We start from the raw sequence: 16,749 nt of genomic DNA, 5'->3' as shown, positions 1-16,749 counted from the left end.
CAAAAATAAAGGTCTTGTGTCATCTGGTAGTTTTTTCACATATCCTCCTGCCTCTTTCTTTCATTTTGTAGGGATATGATAGCAACAGGCTGTGAGGATAAAAATGTTCGTGTGTACTACTTGGCCACCAGCTCTGATCAGCCTCTGAAGGTCTTCACTGGGCACTTAGCTAAAGTATTCCATGTTCGCTGGTCTCCACTAAGAGAGGGAATACTATGTTCTGGATCAGATGATGGGTGAGTACAGTCACAGAAAATTAGACTTTTCATAATGTTTTAATCATTTTCCTTTAATGAGTAATCTCTTCTCTGCAGCGGCAAGTAATATGGTAGAAAACGACAAGACAAGTCCTCCAACCCATACGAACATGTAGGCTGTTTGTTAATACCGTCTAATACAACCCACAGGAGTGGTTCCTAAATTAGTGCCCCCAACAGTGGCATGGGATCAACACGTCCTCATACCTGAATGTAATGGCTGCAGTGGTTAACGTTGTGAAACGGATGCAGTTTGGTTAGGTTAAAGTGGTTTTAGTTAGGTTAAGTGTTTGTTAGATAACTTCAATTACATACATGACATAGCGTAACATAGTTACATATGCAGCTTGACTTTTTTAACTTACGTTCTTAACAGGGACGGACTGGGACCAAAAATCGGACCTGGCATTTTGGCCCCAGTCCGGCCCACCACGTAAGATCACAAGTACCACCCATCCTTGCACTCCCCTGAATATTTATTCCAACTCCTACTCCTTAAAACTGCTAAAGCCATGTAATGAGTGAGCAAGAATCAGTGAGAGTTGACACTTTAAATACTTCAAAAAACGTGCCATTTATTAATACAATAAAACAGTATACTCCTCATCAGTGTTGGGCAAAATACTTCCAAAATGTAATACATTATTGATTACTAGTTACTGTTATTTGAGAGTAATTAGTCCATCCATCCATCTTCGCTCGCTTATCCGGTGTCGAGGGAGCAGCTCCAGCAGGGGACCCCAAACTTTTTCCCTTTCCCGAACCACATTAACCAGCTCTGGCGAGGCGTTCCCAGGCCAGGCTGGAGATATAATCCCTCCACCTAGTCCCGAGGCCTCCTCCCAGCTGGACGTGCCTGGAACACCTCCCTAGGGAGGTGCCCAGGGAGCATCCTTACCAGATGCCCGAACAACCTCAACTGGCTCCTTTCGACACGAAGGAGCAGCTGCTCTACTCCCAGCTGCTCACGGATGACTGAGCTTCTCACCCTATCTCTAAGGGAGACGCCAGCCACTCTCCTGAGGAAACCCATTTCGGCCGCTTGTACCCTGGATCTTGTTCTTTCGGTCATGACCCAGCCTTCATGACCATAGGTGAGGGTAGGAACGAAAACTGACTGGTAGATCGAGAGCTTTGCCTTCTGGCTCAGCTCTCTTTTTGTCACAACGGTGCGATAAATTGAATGTAATACCGCCCCAAGGTATTTGAATTCCTTCACTTGGAGTAAGGACTCATTCCCTACCTGGAGTAGGCACTCCATCGGTTTCCTGCTGAGAACCATGGCCTCAGATTTAGAGGTGCTTATCCTCATCCCAGCCGCTTCACACTCGGCTGCGAACCGATCCAGTGAGTGCTGAAGATCACAGGCCAATGATGCCATCAGGACCACATCATCTGCAAAGAGCAGTGATGAGATCCCCAGGCCACCAAACTGCAACCCCTCCCCACCCCGACTACGCCTTGATATCCTGTCCATAAATATTACAAACAGGATTGGTGACAAAGCGCAGCCCTGGCGGAGGCCAACCCTCACCTGAAACGAGTCCGACTTACTGCTGAAAACCCGGACACAGCTCTCGCTTTGGTCGTACAGAGATTGGATGGCCCTGAGAAGAGACCCCCTCACCCCATACTCCCGCAGCACATCCTACAGTATCTCCCAGGGGACCCGGTCATGCGCCTTCTCCAAATCCATGAAACACACGTAGACCGGCATACTCCCAGGTTCTCTCCAGGATCCTTGCGAGAGTGAAGATCTGGTCCATTGTTCCACGACCAGGACGGAATCCACATTGTTCCTCTTCAATCTGAGGTTCAACTATCAGCCGAACCCTCCTTTCCAGCACCTTGGAGTAGACTCTACTAGGGAGGCTGAGAAGTGTGATACCCCTGTAATTGGCACACACCCTCTGGTCCCCCTTTTTGAAAAGGGGAACCACCACTCCTTTGGCACTGTCCCAGACTTCCACGCAATGTTGAAGAGGCATGTCAATTAAGACAGCCCCTCCACACCCAGAGCCTTGAGCATTTCTGGACGGATCTCATCAATCCCAGGGGCTTTGCCACTGTGGAGTTGTTTGACTACCTCAGTGATTTCTGCCTGGGAAATTGACAACAATCCCCCATCATCCTCCAGCTCTGCCTCTAATATAGTATTAGTCAGTTTCAGTGCTCCTTCCACCACCCTATTACCTCCTCAGTTGAGGTCAACAGTGTCCCATCCTTACTGTACACAGCTTGGATGGTTCCCTGCTTCCCCCTCCTGAGGTGGCGAACAGTTTTCCAGAAGCACCTTGGTGCCGACCGAAAGTCCTTCTTCATGTCTTCTTCAAACTTCTCCCACACCCGCTGCTTTGCCTCTTTCACGGCAGAGGTTGCAGCCCTTTGGGCCCTTCGGTACCCTGCAACTGCGTCCGGAGTCCTCTGGGATAACATATCCCGGAAAGACTCCTTCAGTCGGACGGCTTCCCTGACCACCGGTGTCCACCACGGTGTTCGTGGGTTACCGCCCCTTGAGGCACCTAAGACCCTAAGACCACAGCTCCCCACCGCAGCTTCAGCAATGGAAACTTTGAACATTGTCCACTCGGGTTCAATGCCCCCAGCCTCCACAGGGATGCACGGAAAGCTCCGCTGGAGGTGCGAGTTAAAAGTCGGACAGGGACCTCCTCCAGACGTTCACAATTTACCCGCACTACCCGTTTGGGCTTACCAGGTCTGTCTAGAGTCTTCCCCCACCCCCTGACCCAACTCACCACCAGATGGTGATCGGTTGACAGCTCCGCCCTTCTCTTCACCCGAATTTCCAAAACATACGGCCTCAGATCAGATGAAATGATTATAAAATCGATCATTGACCTTTGGCCTAGGGTGCTCTGGTACCAAGTACACTTATTAGCATCCCTATGTTCGAACATGGTGTTCGTTAAAGACAATCCATGACTAGCACAGAAGTCCAACAACAAACAACCACTCAGGTTTAGATCAGGAAGGCCGTTCCTCCCAATCACACCTCTCCATGTGTCTCCATTATTGCCCACGTGCGCATTGAAGTCCCCTAGCAGAACTATGGAGTCCCCCACTGGAGCCCCATGCAGGACTCCACTCAAGGTCTCCAAGAAGGCCGAATACATATGCACAAACAACAGTCAGAGTTCCCCCCTCCCCACAACCCGCAGGCATAGGGAGGCGACCCTCTCGTCCACCGGGTAAACTCCAACGTAGCGGCGCTCAGCCGGGGGCTTGTGACTATCCCCACACCCGCCCGGCGCCTCACACCCTGGGCAACTCCGGAGAGTTGGAACCATACTCCTTATCCAGGAGTATGGTTCCAGAACTGAGACTGTGCGTAGAGGTAAGCCCCACCAGATCTAACCGGTAGCGCTCCACCTCCGCACCAGTTCCGGCTCCTTCCCCCACAGAGAGGTGACATTCCACGTCCCCAGAGCCAACGCACCCGACCCCAGCAGTTCCTCCCACAGGTGGTGGGCCCATGGGATGGAGAGTTATGTGCCATGTAGCTTTTTCAGGCTGTGCCCGGCCGGGCTCTGTGGCAAACCCGGCCACCAGACGCTCGCTGACGAGTCCTCCATCTGGGCCTGAGTCCAGACGGGGGCCCCGGGCTTCCTCCGGGCAGGGTCACTCTTATCTCTTCCTTGGTCACTCATAATGTTTTTGAGAGTAATTAGTTATATTATAATATTACTGTCTCTGAATTGTAATCCTTAAAGGAACACGCCGACTTATTGGGAATTTAGCTTATTCACCGTAACCCCCAGAGTAAGACAAGTCGATACATACCCTTCTCATCTCCGTGCGTGTTGTAACGCTGTCTGACGGCTCCAGCATTAGCTTAGCCCAGCACAGATCCTGCAGGTAATTGGTTCCAACTAGCCTACTGCTCCGAATTGTGACAAAAGTGACAAAATAACACCAACATGTTCCTATTTACATGTTGTGATTTCTATAGTCACAGCGTGTACAAAAAACAACGTAACATGAGACAGCCATCTTCTAGCAGTAAACAAACTGGGAACTATATTCTCAGACAGGCTTGCTGCGAGCATATCACTCTGCCCAAGTACTGTATTCTTCCGCTTGAGAATATAGTTCCCGGTTTGTTTACGGTTAGAAGATGGCTGTGTCTCATGTTACGTTGTTTTTTGTACACGCTGTCACTCTACAAATCACAACATGTAAATAGGAACATGTTGGCGTTATTTTGTCACTTATTCGGAGCAGTAGGATTACTGGAACCATTCACCTGCATGTTCTGTGATGGGCTGATGCCGCTGGAGCCGTCAGACAGCGTTAAAGCACGCACGGAGATGAGAAGGGTATGTATCGACTTGTCTAACTCTGGGGGTGAATAAGCTAAATTCCCAATAAGTCGGCGTGTTCCTTTAACACTACTTTTGAGTTACTTTCACCAAAATAAAAGCGGAAGTATGACTTGGCAGGTAGCTTGTGAATTTCACCACGGGATCAACAATGTCTCTTTATCCACTATATACATCATAATTTATTCATATTATTTTGTATTATTAATCTGCATCTGCAAAGTAGTAGCCAAATAAGTAGGAGAAAATGAAAATACTCAATTAAAAGCACCTTACAATTGAATCGAAGTAGCCTACGGTATAGTAACTTTCCACCGCTGATAAAATGTAATGATATTACGTGGAGCAAGACTAAACATTAATTCCTGACATTTTGTTATCTGTCAGTTGCTCGGGCACATTGCTGTTGGCACTGACAGGACACAGATGTCCCTAGCCTACCATCTCTGGTTCTGGCTCTGACCACGGGAACAGTGACGAAACAGCTCGCTTCAACGCAGCGTAAACAACTCAGGAAAATAATGTCCATGTTGCAAATGTATCCGTTTCTGCAGTCATTTCACCACCGAATCCAGCAACAGGAAATAACACTCGCAGACTCTTTTTTTTCTGTGCCAAAATGTTTCGCAGTGTTGGTGAATTGCATGTGTTGGAATAATAATTTGAGCATGTCAGTGGCAAAACAAAGCAGGTGAAGGTACGCAATTGCCCCATAACTTACATTGTAGCTTTTTTTTCCGCCACTTCCGACATCTTGCTTAATACTGGACCTGTCAGGAAAGTGAGGCTCGGACCCAAAAATGCAGAGTAGAGGATTTATTTAACAAAAGACTTACAAATGAAGGTGTCCTGAGGTAGGCAGGCAGGCAGGCAGGCAGGCAGTCAAAACCAAGACAAACCAAAATCAAAAACCACTAGAAAACCAGAAGACATGAAAAGGGAAAAATAACCAGGAATAAGCGACGCAGGAAATGACAGGGAGGGAAGACTTAGGCTGAATCTCATCCCCCTTATTTGATAGCTTCTCGACTCCTCGGTCCTCGGCTGAACCGGATGTTGTTCTGTTCCTTCCTCGGTGAAGGCCGTCTCAAAGCTCTTATTTCTGCCCCGAGGACCGAACATCGAGGCGGGATAATCGAGGAGCTATAGCCAAGGATACACGAGAGCACCCTTCCCGGAAGCCGTGCAGCTGAAGGAGTCGCTAACTCCGACCCACACAGCTAACGTATTCATGCGATGCTTTAGAAGAAAGGACGTCTCATCCCTCTAAAAACACATTTGCTTGTTGCCTCTCTCCTCCGATGATTCCTCGCGTCTCTCCCAGGCCTCCTCGTGGGAGGGACTAAGACGCGAAGGGAGGCAAGTGGAGGCTTCGAGGAGGCAATTTAAGTGCTATGGGACGTACCAGGTAACAAGGGTAAAACAAGGGACAGGTGACATGAGGGCTGAAGAACAGGTGGAACACATCAGGGCGGGGCAGACAATCACAAAGGCAGGAAGTAAAACAAGACAAGACATAGGAGAAACAGAGAGAAAACAAAATAAAACAGGAAACTAAGCATGAAACATAAATGGAAAAACACAGATAATGAGATAGTAAGCCAGGAAACAGGGAAACATTGAACACAATAAAGCAGGAAAAACTACAACCAAAACTACAACCATGACAGGACCAATCACTTACAGTCATTTACACAAATACATGGGGAAATGACCGGATAAACAACACGGAAATGGGAAATAATCGTTTAAACCTTTATCCAATCCGGTTGATACCCATAGTTAGCCCAATGCCTCACCAGCTTAGCCAATTCGAAAGCTAAATTATATATTTCTACATTTGGAAGGGCCAAGCCCCCCTTTTCCCTATTAGAACATAGCTTTTTAATATTAATCCTTGGCTTTTTTCCATTCCACAAATAATCTTTAACCATTTGATTATATTGTTTGTATATGCCACTAGGAACAATTACTGGCAGCATCATTGATATATAATTAAATTGTGGTGCTATCACCATTTTAATAGTATTAATTTTGCCCCACAAGGTGAGATTAATTATCTTCCATCTTTCCAGATTATTTTTCATCTCTTGAAGTAAGTGCATTAAATTAATTTATATTATATTTGACAGATCAGCAGTTAACTTTAATCCTAGGTATTTCATTCCCACTGGGATCCATCTAAATTGAAAGTTAGAGATCTGAGAGTAAGACCTAGATACAGGCATCACGTCCGATTTCTGCCAATTCATTTTTTTTTTTTAATATCTGTATCTGCTCTTAGAGCTACAGCTAATGGTTCCAGGAATATGGTGAAGAGCAGCGGACTCAATGGGTCCCCATGTTTCTGGCCTCTCATGAGGCCAAAGAGGGGAGATTTCAGGCCATTAGTTAGAACAGACGCCTTAGGAGACAAGTAAATAATCTTAATCCATTTAATGAAATCCCCGCAGAACGCTGCGGTGGGCGTGTCCGCATCACGACTGGCCCACATAAGATGTAATAGCCGCCTAACATTATCTGATGAAGAGCGCCCTTTGACAAAACCCACTTGATCTGCATGCACTATAAATGGCATAGAACTTTCTATTCTTGTGGCAAGCACTTTAGTAAGAATTTTGCCATCAACATCTTTTAAACTTATGGGTCTATAGCTCCCCGGGTCTGTAGGGTCTCTGTCTTTCTTCAGGATCAAAGTAATTAAAGCCTCATTAAACGTATCTGGTATTTTCCCTATATCAAATGACTCTTTATATACTTTTGTCAGTATGGGTGCCAATAAGTCAACATATTTCCTATAATATTCAACTGGTAACCCGTCTAGCCCCAGTGACTTTCCTGTTTTCAGTGACGCTATTGCATCTCTAACTTCTCCTTCGGTAATAACTCCCTCCATCTGTGCTACTTGTCCTTCTGACGGTTTTGGGATATTTTATATTAGAGAAAAAGGCTTCAAACTGTTCTTCTGATGGATCTACTTCTGATTTATACAGCTTCACATAAAAGTCTTTAAATACCTCATTAATGTCCTTTGTACTTGTTACCAGTTTCCCATATGTATTTTTAATTGCCGGTATTATAAAGCTAGCATCTTGTTTTTTTAACTGCCTAGCAATTTACAATTTACTGGCCTTTTCCCCACTCTCATAGAAGTGACTTTACATCCCAAACATAGCATATTCTACCGTTTTACTGTATAACTCATTTAACTGGAATTTTTCATACTGTCCTCAGTATGATTATCCACCAGCTCTTTTTCTGAAACCTTCAGCTTTTTTCTTCTTACTCGAGTGAACTATTATTTCGCCTCTTATATAGGCCTTAGAGGCCTCCCACACTGAGCCTAATCTCTCTGTTGATCCTATATTAGTGTCAAAAATAAATTGGCAAAAGTTTCATCCTGAAGCAACGACACATTCATCCTCCATCTATTAGATTTAATAACGTCTATACCCAAGCATGGTCCGTTAATGCAATGGGTCCAATTGTACAGTCTACCGTCCCTTCTACCAGGTCTTTGGATATCAGGAAATAATCTAAGCGGCTGTGACTTTTATGCATATTTGAATAAAACGTATATTCTCTATCTTTGGGATGTACTAGCCTCCAAATATCCACCAGGCCCAGGTCTCTCATCATTAGATGTATGGCTCTTTTGTCTCTCAGCACACTATTTGTGAAGAACGTTTTGTCCAAAACCCAGTCTTGTACCTGGTTATAATCGCCAGAAATTATAGTGTGGCCGGCTCTTCTTTATTTGGGGCATATATATTACATATATTAACCTTACCTCCATTTATTTTAGCCTCAACACATATTATCCTCCCTTCATTATCTTTATGTTGTCTCAACATGACAAAATTAAAATTTGTATGTATAAGTATTGCAACCCCACATTTACTGCTAGTATAAGAGCTATGGTATACCTGTCCCACCCATCCTGTCTTAAATTTAGCTATTTCTGTATCCACCAGATGTGTCTCCTGTAACAGGGCCACATCTGCTTGTTGAGATCTAAAACAGGACAAACATTTCTTCCTTTTAGCAGGGTTATGTGATCCATTTATATTCCAACTAATGAACCTTACCAAATTAACCATATCTTAAGCCCATTTATACTCCATCGTATTGAGTTATCCAAAACCTACACATTATATAATCAATCACATCACTTAATACTAACCATTTAGGGTGTTGTCCAACTGTCAACCTTACCAAACAAAAATAAAACAACATATAATATGCCCCACATTTTGCACACAAAACACTCTTCCACAAAACCGAAAAAGAAAGAAAGAAAAAAACATCCATGTTCACTCCTACCTCCCTGTTATCCTAAAGAGAAAAAAATACCTCAACTGGTCCGTGAGTTGCGTTCAATGACCAACCCAAAGAACCCCCCCCGCTAACCTCCTCACACCATTATTCAGAACTACTATCCTTTTTGCCAATGCTTTCCAACAGGTGGCATCGGACTGCCACCTACAGCCCCCCTTGATGAAACTCAGTGCCGTCTTCGTTTATCATTCACAGTAAACAAACTTACACCACCCCACTTAGAACGTATACATTTACCTATTTACTGTTTCCCACAGGTCAGTATGAACACATTCCCTCCTCCCATGATACTGGTCTTCCATGTTTCAACACGTCCTTCCCTTACGTCTCAGGTAAAAACAAAGCCGTCATCGGGCAGCCTGTGAACAGTCCGTCATCCATTTGGCATTTTATTCTTGCTCTTCTCCATCCTGCACGTTGCCGGCGCTGGAGGCTCCAGCAGCCTCTTTATTCAGAAATGCCAGTGCTTTGCGGTGATCATCAAATCTCATCCTCTTTCCTTTCCAGGCAGAAGCGCATTTGTGCCAGTGGTGCCACTGTAAACCGCACGTCCAGAGAGTGGAACTTTTCCCTCACCTCCGAAAACTTTTTCCTCCTCTCCGCCCACTCCTGTGGTAGATCTTGGAAAAAAGATAGCCTGCACCCTTTCCACTCCACTCCTTGCCCTTCCCTATACTTCCGTTTTGCGGCAGCGAACACTTTCTCCTTCTCCAAGAAGCACAAGAAGCGGATGACAATAGGTCTCGGTGAGCGATTTTTATCCACCACCGGGGACCCGATGCACTCTCTATAGCTGTGCTTGATCCACCGGCACGCCCAGAGCCTTGACAATGATGTTGCTCACACATATCTCCGGTTTGCCCTCTTTCAACTTCTCTTTCAAACCAACCAGAACCAGATTCTGGCGCCTGTCCCGAAAGTTGGCATCCTGATGGGCCACCTCAAGCACTGAGCACTTCTTGACATTTCTCTCCACTATTTGCCGAAGGCCAACGTTTTCATCTTCCAAATCAGATATCCTACTTTCCGCTGCTTCCAGACGCTGTATGACGCCATAAACATCTGTGCGGAGGCCCGCATCGTCCTTTTTAACTTGGTCAATATCAGCTTGCAATACCAGTAGTAACTTACTAACATGCCCAAGCTCGTCCATAGCTTTTCCGAGCGATTTGTGCATAGCAGACAATACGCTTGTATCCATGCTTCGTTTATCACCACCTGGACCAGCCGAGGTAGTTTCTTCTTCTTGTTTTTCACTGTCCTGTATGTCCGCCATGTTGTTAGCGTTAGGCCTACTTCACAGCGTTCTTGGGGGCCGTTGACTTTGCCCCATTGCCATCCAAAACTTATATGTGTTACACCGTGCCAAAGGAAAGTTCCCAATCACACTTTTATCACTTTAAAGTAAGCTCTATCTCTCACATTTCGAGGTTACGGTTCAGGTTCTGTTGGGAGCTCCGTTCTAGGCGGCCATGTTCTTCAGCGTGCTCACGTGACTCCCACATAGTATACCTTTAAACTAAGTCACATAAGTAACTTATCTTACAAGTTAACTTACATGTCACACAGGACACGAACAGCGGCCTCCTAGGTCAAAGTCCTGTGTCTGTTTGACCTATCCATCGACCCCAACCTCCTCTCTACTCTTTGTCACTTTTTATATTACATCCACTGACTTCGTCCTTTGTTCCTGCTACAGCCACTAGAAGCTGCTGCCACTATTAACTTAAAGTGATGGTTCGGAGTAATTTACCCTAGGGTCCTTTGCACCATGACCTCGAGCCAAACACCCCCCCAGAAGCTTTTTTCACCTGGGTCTAACACTGGGCGAGTTAGCGTAGAGTAGCGTTAGCCGCTGAGTAGCTTAGCGCGGGGCTAATGGACCCACGTTTGTATCTCTTAAATGACCCCACTAATAATGCCCGAAATGATACCAAAGGTCTACACTAGTATATATAGGTTATGCTCTCATAAAACGATGGATTGGAAAGTTTGAGTACACCAGAAGTTTATGAACACTTGCCTGCTCTCTTCTGCTCTCTGTGGGGGGGGGTGGGGGGGGGGGGCCCCGCCGGTTGAGCAGTTTTCTTAGGGCTTTTTTAAATTACTACACCGAAAAAGAGATACAACTAAAATATGTATTAATTTAATGATTAAATAAGGTAATGTCTCCAAACTTACCTCAATTATTACTTGTCTCCTGCTAGTTATATTACAGCACTTACTTTAAAAAATAAGTGAAATAAAAAAATATTTTTGTTGCATCTCTTTTCGGTGTTAATTTGTAGATGTCCCTAGCACTCGTCTCACAGCAGCAACAACAACAACAGCAGAGAGCAGAAGCCAGCAGGCAAGTGTTATTTACATAAACTTCTGGTGTACTTACAAACTTTCCAATCCATCGTTTTATGAGTGCATAACCTATATATACTAGTGTAGACCTTTGGTATCATTTCGGGCATTATTAGTGGGGTCATTTAAGAGATACAAACGTGGGTCCATTATCCCCGCGCTAAGCTATTCAGCGGCTAACGCTACTCTACGCTAACTCGCCCAATGTTAGACCCAGGTGAAAAAAGCTTCTGGGGGGGGTGTTTGGCTCGAGGTCATGGTGCAAAGGACCCTAGGGTGAATTACTCCGAACCATCACTTTAAATGTGTTTCGTAATAAGGTGTTTGTACAAACGACCTATAGGGTCTTTTTTGTGGGGAGGACAAAAACAAATGAAAACAAAAAGAAGGAATCAAATAAGGCAATTAAACATAATATTATATGCATATAAAGTAAACGTGTGAATTACAATATGTGGACATTGTGTCTTATGTTGTGGGCTGAAAATGGGTTGAAAATCTTCCAATGTGGAGGAGCCAGTCCCATTGCTAACAACCTTTTTGCAAATTATTTTTTATTATTAGTACAGTTTTTTGAGGCTCTCTTATTGTATGTTACAATAATGTAAATACCAGTCACTGATTCAAAGTTCGATTCATGATTTTTTTAAATGGATTGACTTGTCTTTTCCACGCACTAACTTTAGACAGCAAAATTATTTCATTATTTCAGATGTTGTTAAAGATTTAATTACATCATGTCTAGCACAGCAAGACAACATGCCTTTTTGCATTATGATCTACAATAATGATTTATCAAACTCTACCCCCCACCCTCCCTTTCCCAAATCAAACAGACAACTAAGGCAAACTTATACAAAGACAAAAAACAAAAAAACAGAATAGACCAATTATATCAGGCTTTAAATGCTTACAATGGCAAATAATGTTGTAGAAACTTGACATTTATAAAGGGTTCCCAGACCTTATAGAACTTGGCAGAGGAACCACGCAAAGAGTACTTAATTTTTTCCAGTGTCATACAATAAAGGGAATCCCTAATCCATTGAGAATGTGAGGGCGGGGGGGTTCCAATGTAGCAATATGACACGCCTCGCTAAGAGTGTGAGAAAGGCCACAAGTTCACAAAAGTAGGATGGTAGCGAGAGGTTGACAGGTAGGACACCAAACAGGGCAGCTAATGGTGAGGGGCAGATGTTGGCAGATGTGATGGCTGACAGAGTGTCAAAAACACCCTTCCAGAACGATGCAAGGGTGGGACAATTCCAGAACATGTGGCCAAGACTGGCTGGTCCTAGGTGGCACCTGTCACAGCTTGGGTAAATACGAGCTAGCTTACTTTTGGACCAGTGGACTCTGTGCATTACTTTGCATTGTAAGACTCCATGACGGGCGCAGGCAGAAGATGAGTGGACCCATTTCAGAGCATGCTCCCAGACCGCAGGGCCTATCTCTATGTTAAGATCAGCCGACCGTGCAGCGCGTGGGGCATCAGAGGCTGAGGATTTGTGCGTAAGAAGAGTATTGTAAATTCTTGATATGGTACCTTTTAGGTAAGGGTTAATTGTAAGGAGCCACATGAGGCCTTCTCAACCTGTAGCCAGGGTGGGGTTGGTTATTAGTGCAGCAACAGTATAACATAGCTCTGATGTTTGCTGCCCAGTAATAGAGTAAGAAGTTGTGGAGGACCAGCCCACCCAGGTCCTTAGGTTTTTGTAAAGTGTATTTTTTTATTCTAGGGGCCTTCTTGTTCCATAGAAATTGAGAACTTGTGTTATCAAGTGATTGAAAGAAACGTTTGGTGAGGAAAATGGGTATACATTGGAAGAGATGCAGAAATTTGGGGAGCACATTCATTTTAACACAGTTTATCTGCCCAGCAAGAGAGAGAGGCAAGAGAGACCACCGCTGGAGATCTAGCCAGAAGAGGGGAGAAATTACATTTATATAAGTCAGAGTAGTTTTTAGTTATACAGATACCCAATTATTTTAAATGTTCAGGAGATGTTTTGAAAGGCAGGTCAGATAGTGGATATGCTATGGGTGCAGCATTAATCGGCATTAATTCACTTTTATGAAAATTCTGTTTGTAGCTTGAAATTTGCCCAAATTCTTTCAGTAAGTTTAAGACAAGGGGAATAGGGGAATTTAGCTCTGTCTAAATCAGAGACAAAGAGTAAGAGCTCATCCGCATACAAGGACACTTTATGTTTGACGCCACCCCTTGAGATACCTGGTATCCGACTGGACCTTAGGGCCACCACCAGCAGTTAAATGGCAATGGCGAATAAGAGTGGAGAGAGTGGGCAGCCTTGACGGGTCCCACGCTTGAGGGGAAAGTTGTCAGAATAGTCATTGTTTGTACGAACACAGGCTTGGGGGGACATGTACAGAAGCCTAATCCATGATATGAATGTATTACAAAGCCAAAGCGTTTTAACACAGAGAACAGGTAGGACCATTCTACACAGTTAAATGGAAATGACCACTTCAGTGGTGATGGAGGGTGTGGGTGCATAGATCATATCAAATAGACGTCTGACGTTATGAAAAGAATGTCTTTAACAAACCTTGTTTGGTCTGCAGAGACAATAGCTGGTAGAACAGACTCCAGATGCCTAGCCAGCATTTTGGCCAAGAACTTCACATCTGCACATAGCAGAGAGATAGGGCAGTAGTTACCACAGGAAAGTAGGTCTTTGTCTTTTTTTAAGAGGAGAGAGATGGTGGTCTGTGTTAATGTGGGGGGAAGTATACCATTTTGCATAGACTCATTAAACATGTTAAGTAAAGTTGGAGCTAATTGATCTGAGAATGTCTTATAAAATTCAGCCGGGAGACCGTCAGGGCCTGGGCACTTAACACTCTGCATCAGCATTAAAGCGCTTCTAAGTTCACCAATCGTAAAGGGTTCATCAAGTCTAGACGATGCTGCACTGTCAATAGAGGGAATCTCTAAGGAGTTGAAAAATTGTTCATTCTCATCAGCTACGCATTCAGAGGTGTATAATGTGGCATAGAAGTGTCTGAAAAGATTATTGATTACCTGTGGATTAATAGTTGTCCCATTAGTAGTAGTAATCTGAATAATATGTTGTGATGAAGATGCTTGTCGGATTTGGTGTGCAAGCAGTTTACGCGGTTTATCTCCAAACTCAATAGTTATGATGTGATTTCAACAGTGATTCTGCAGCTTCTTTGGAAGCCAGGACGTCAAATTCAGCCTTTTTCACGAGTAATTCTTTTGATAGATCTGCACTGGGTGAAACCACACCATCCATCTTCGTCCGCTTATCCAGTGTCGGGTCGCGGGGGGGAGCAACTCCAGGAGGGGACCCCAAACTTCCCTTTCCCTAGCCACATTAACCAGCTCTGACTGGGGGATCCTGAGGAGTTCCCAGGCCAGGTTGGAAATATAATCCCTCCACCTAGTCCTGGGTCTTCCCGGAGGCCTCCTCCCAGCTGGACGTGCCTGTAACACCTCCCTAGGGAGGCGCCCAGGGGGCATCCTTACCAGATGCCCGAACCACCTCAACTGGCTCCTTTCAACGCAAAGGAGCAGCGGCTACTCTGAGCTCCTCACGGATGACTGAGCTTCTCACCCTATCTCTAAGGAAGACGCCAGCCACTCTCCTGAGGAAACTCATTTTGGCCGCTTGTACCCTGGATCTCGTTCTTTCGCTCATGACCACACATTTTGACTAAAGTTCTGATATATTTTTAGCGAGGCTAGTACTTTTCTCAGAGGTGATCTTTTTCTAATAAGCAGAGTAAGATATTGTCTCTCCTCGCAGGTAGGCTTTGTATGCCTCCGAGATGGCCGCTGCTGATGTATCTGGGTTTAAATTAGTAGAAATGAAAAGATCAATGCGATCACGAAGAGTCATAACAAAGTTTGGGTCAGAAAGCAATAAAGAATTGAAGCGCCAGGGGGAACGTGACACCGATCTACCAGGAAGAGAGATGTCAACAACCACTGTTTCATGGTCTGATATCACAATGGGGTTGCAGGAGCATAAACTGGCAGATGGGAGGAGATGGCGATCAATGAGAAAGTAATCAATGTGGGAGAATGTGCCATGAAAGAAAACTGTCTCATACCAGGATTGAGAAAGCGCCAGGCATCTATGACTGCATATTGCTCCATAAACAATTGAATTATTTTTGATGATTTGGATAGAACAGTGGGCTTACTGGACAATTGATCAAGCGAAGGGTCAAGACAGCAATTGAAATCATTACCAAGGATGAGTTGGTGAGAGTTCAAGTCAGTGTGCCATACACATTTGCCAAAATCAGGCTATTTCCTCCTATTTTACCTGTGATGATGACATAGCGCCCGTTGTTGTCAGACGCCACTTTGGTCACGGAGAACGGCACTGATTTGTGAATAAGAATTGCAACCCCCGGGCCTTACTTGAGAATGAGGAGTGGTAGAGTTGGCCCACCAGAGCTTAAGGTGATCTGATGGCACAAGGTCTCTTGTAAAAAGGCTATTTTAGTGTTTAAATGTGTAAGATGGTTAAACACTTTGTTGTGTTTGACAGGAGAGTTTATCAAACTCTTAATCACATTTGTGAATATACCTGCATTTCATATAGTAAAGTATAGTAAGTAGTATAGTAAGTAATCATTTAAAATTAATTAAAAGAGAAACCCTGTGTGTCTGTCTGTACACTGCAGGACTGTTCGTCTATGGGACTACACACAGGATGCGTGTATCAATGTGCTAAGTGGTCATACAGCTCCTGTCAGAGGCTTGATGTGGAACACGGAGATTCCTTACCTTCTCATTTCAGGTATGTCACTTAAAGTATTTTTTTATTTTTCAATTCTCTTTTTTTTATACAAGCTGTTTTGTGATCAATATGTCGTCATTGTCCATACTGTTGAGCTTCTTGTGTTCTTGATTGTCAAGTGTATGAGTCTATCCAATGTAGACTGAACAGGCCAACAGATATTTAAAAAAATATTTATAATCATGTGATTTATTAATTTGCACTGTCCCCTTTGTAAGAGCCATTTTCATGTATTTTGTGTGTAGGATACAAATTGTCCACTAGGTGTCACTATTGCGCTTTGAGTCACATGGACACCGGTAGGCGATAGTGGGAAAAGAAAAAGAAAAAAATTATGTGTATTGTATGTAATGTGTATTGTGTATGAATGTGTAATTGGGTATGCATGTGTATATGTGCCTGTAAGTAGGCATGTATGTGTAAGTATACATGTATAAATAAGTGAATAATTTAATTGTTTGTATATAACTAAAGTAGAAAAGTAACTTCTTCCTACTCCTTTTTGAAAATGGAAATCCTTATTTGAATCATTTACAATAATTCATGAAGATATGTTTGCATTTTGTTAGTATTTTGTTTTGTTGGTTTTCTTGCTTGTACTGAAATGTACATGTTCTTATTTATCTTTTATTTTTATTTTTAACATGTTCAAAAAAACATCTA

General features: G+C 44.0%; 1 protein-coding gene across 1 annotated transcript in view; it reads left to right on the top strand.

Annotated features, from left to right (window-relative positions):
- The window catches only part of wdr17 (WD repeat domain 17), a 248,789-nt gene that overhangs the window by 77,154 nt on the left and 154,886 nt on the right, over window positions 1–16,749 (top strand). The window contains exons 14-15 of the mRNA XM_039802786.1: window positions 72–236; window positions 15,971–16,086. Of these exons, the coding sequence (XP_039658720.1) occupies window positions 72–236; window positions 15,971–16,086 (281 nt within the window). The remainder of the gene's footprint in view (window positions 1–71; window positions 237–15,970; window positions 16,087–16,749) is intronic.

This window comes from Perca fluviatilis, chromosome 1 (assembly GCF_010015445.1).
Source record: "Perca fluviatilis chromosome 1, GENO_Pfluv_1.0, whole genome shotgun sequence".
NCBI lineage: Eukaryota > Metazoa > Chordata > Actinopteri > Perciformes > Percidae > Perca > Perca fluviatilis.
The sequence above is the reverse complement of the archived record's forward strand: the minus strand, read 5'-3'. Positions and strand labels throughout refer to the sequence as shown.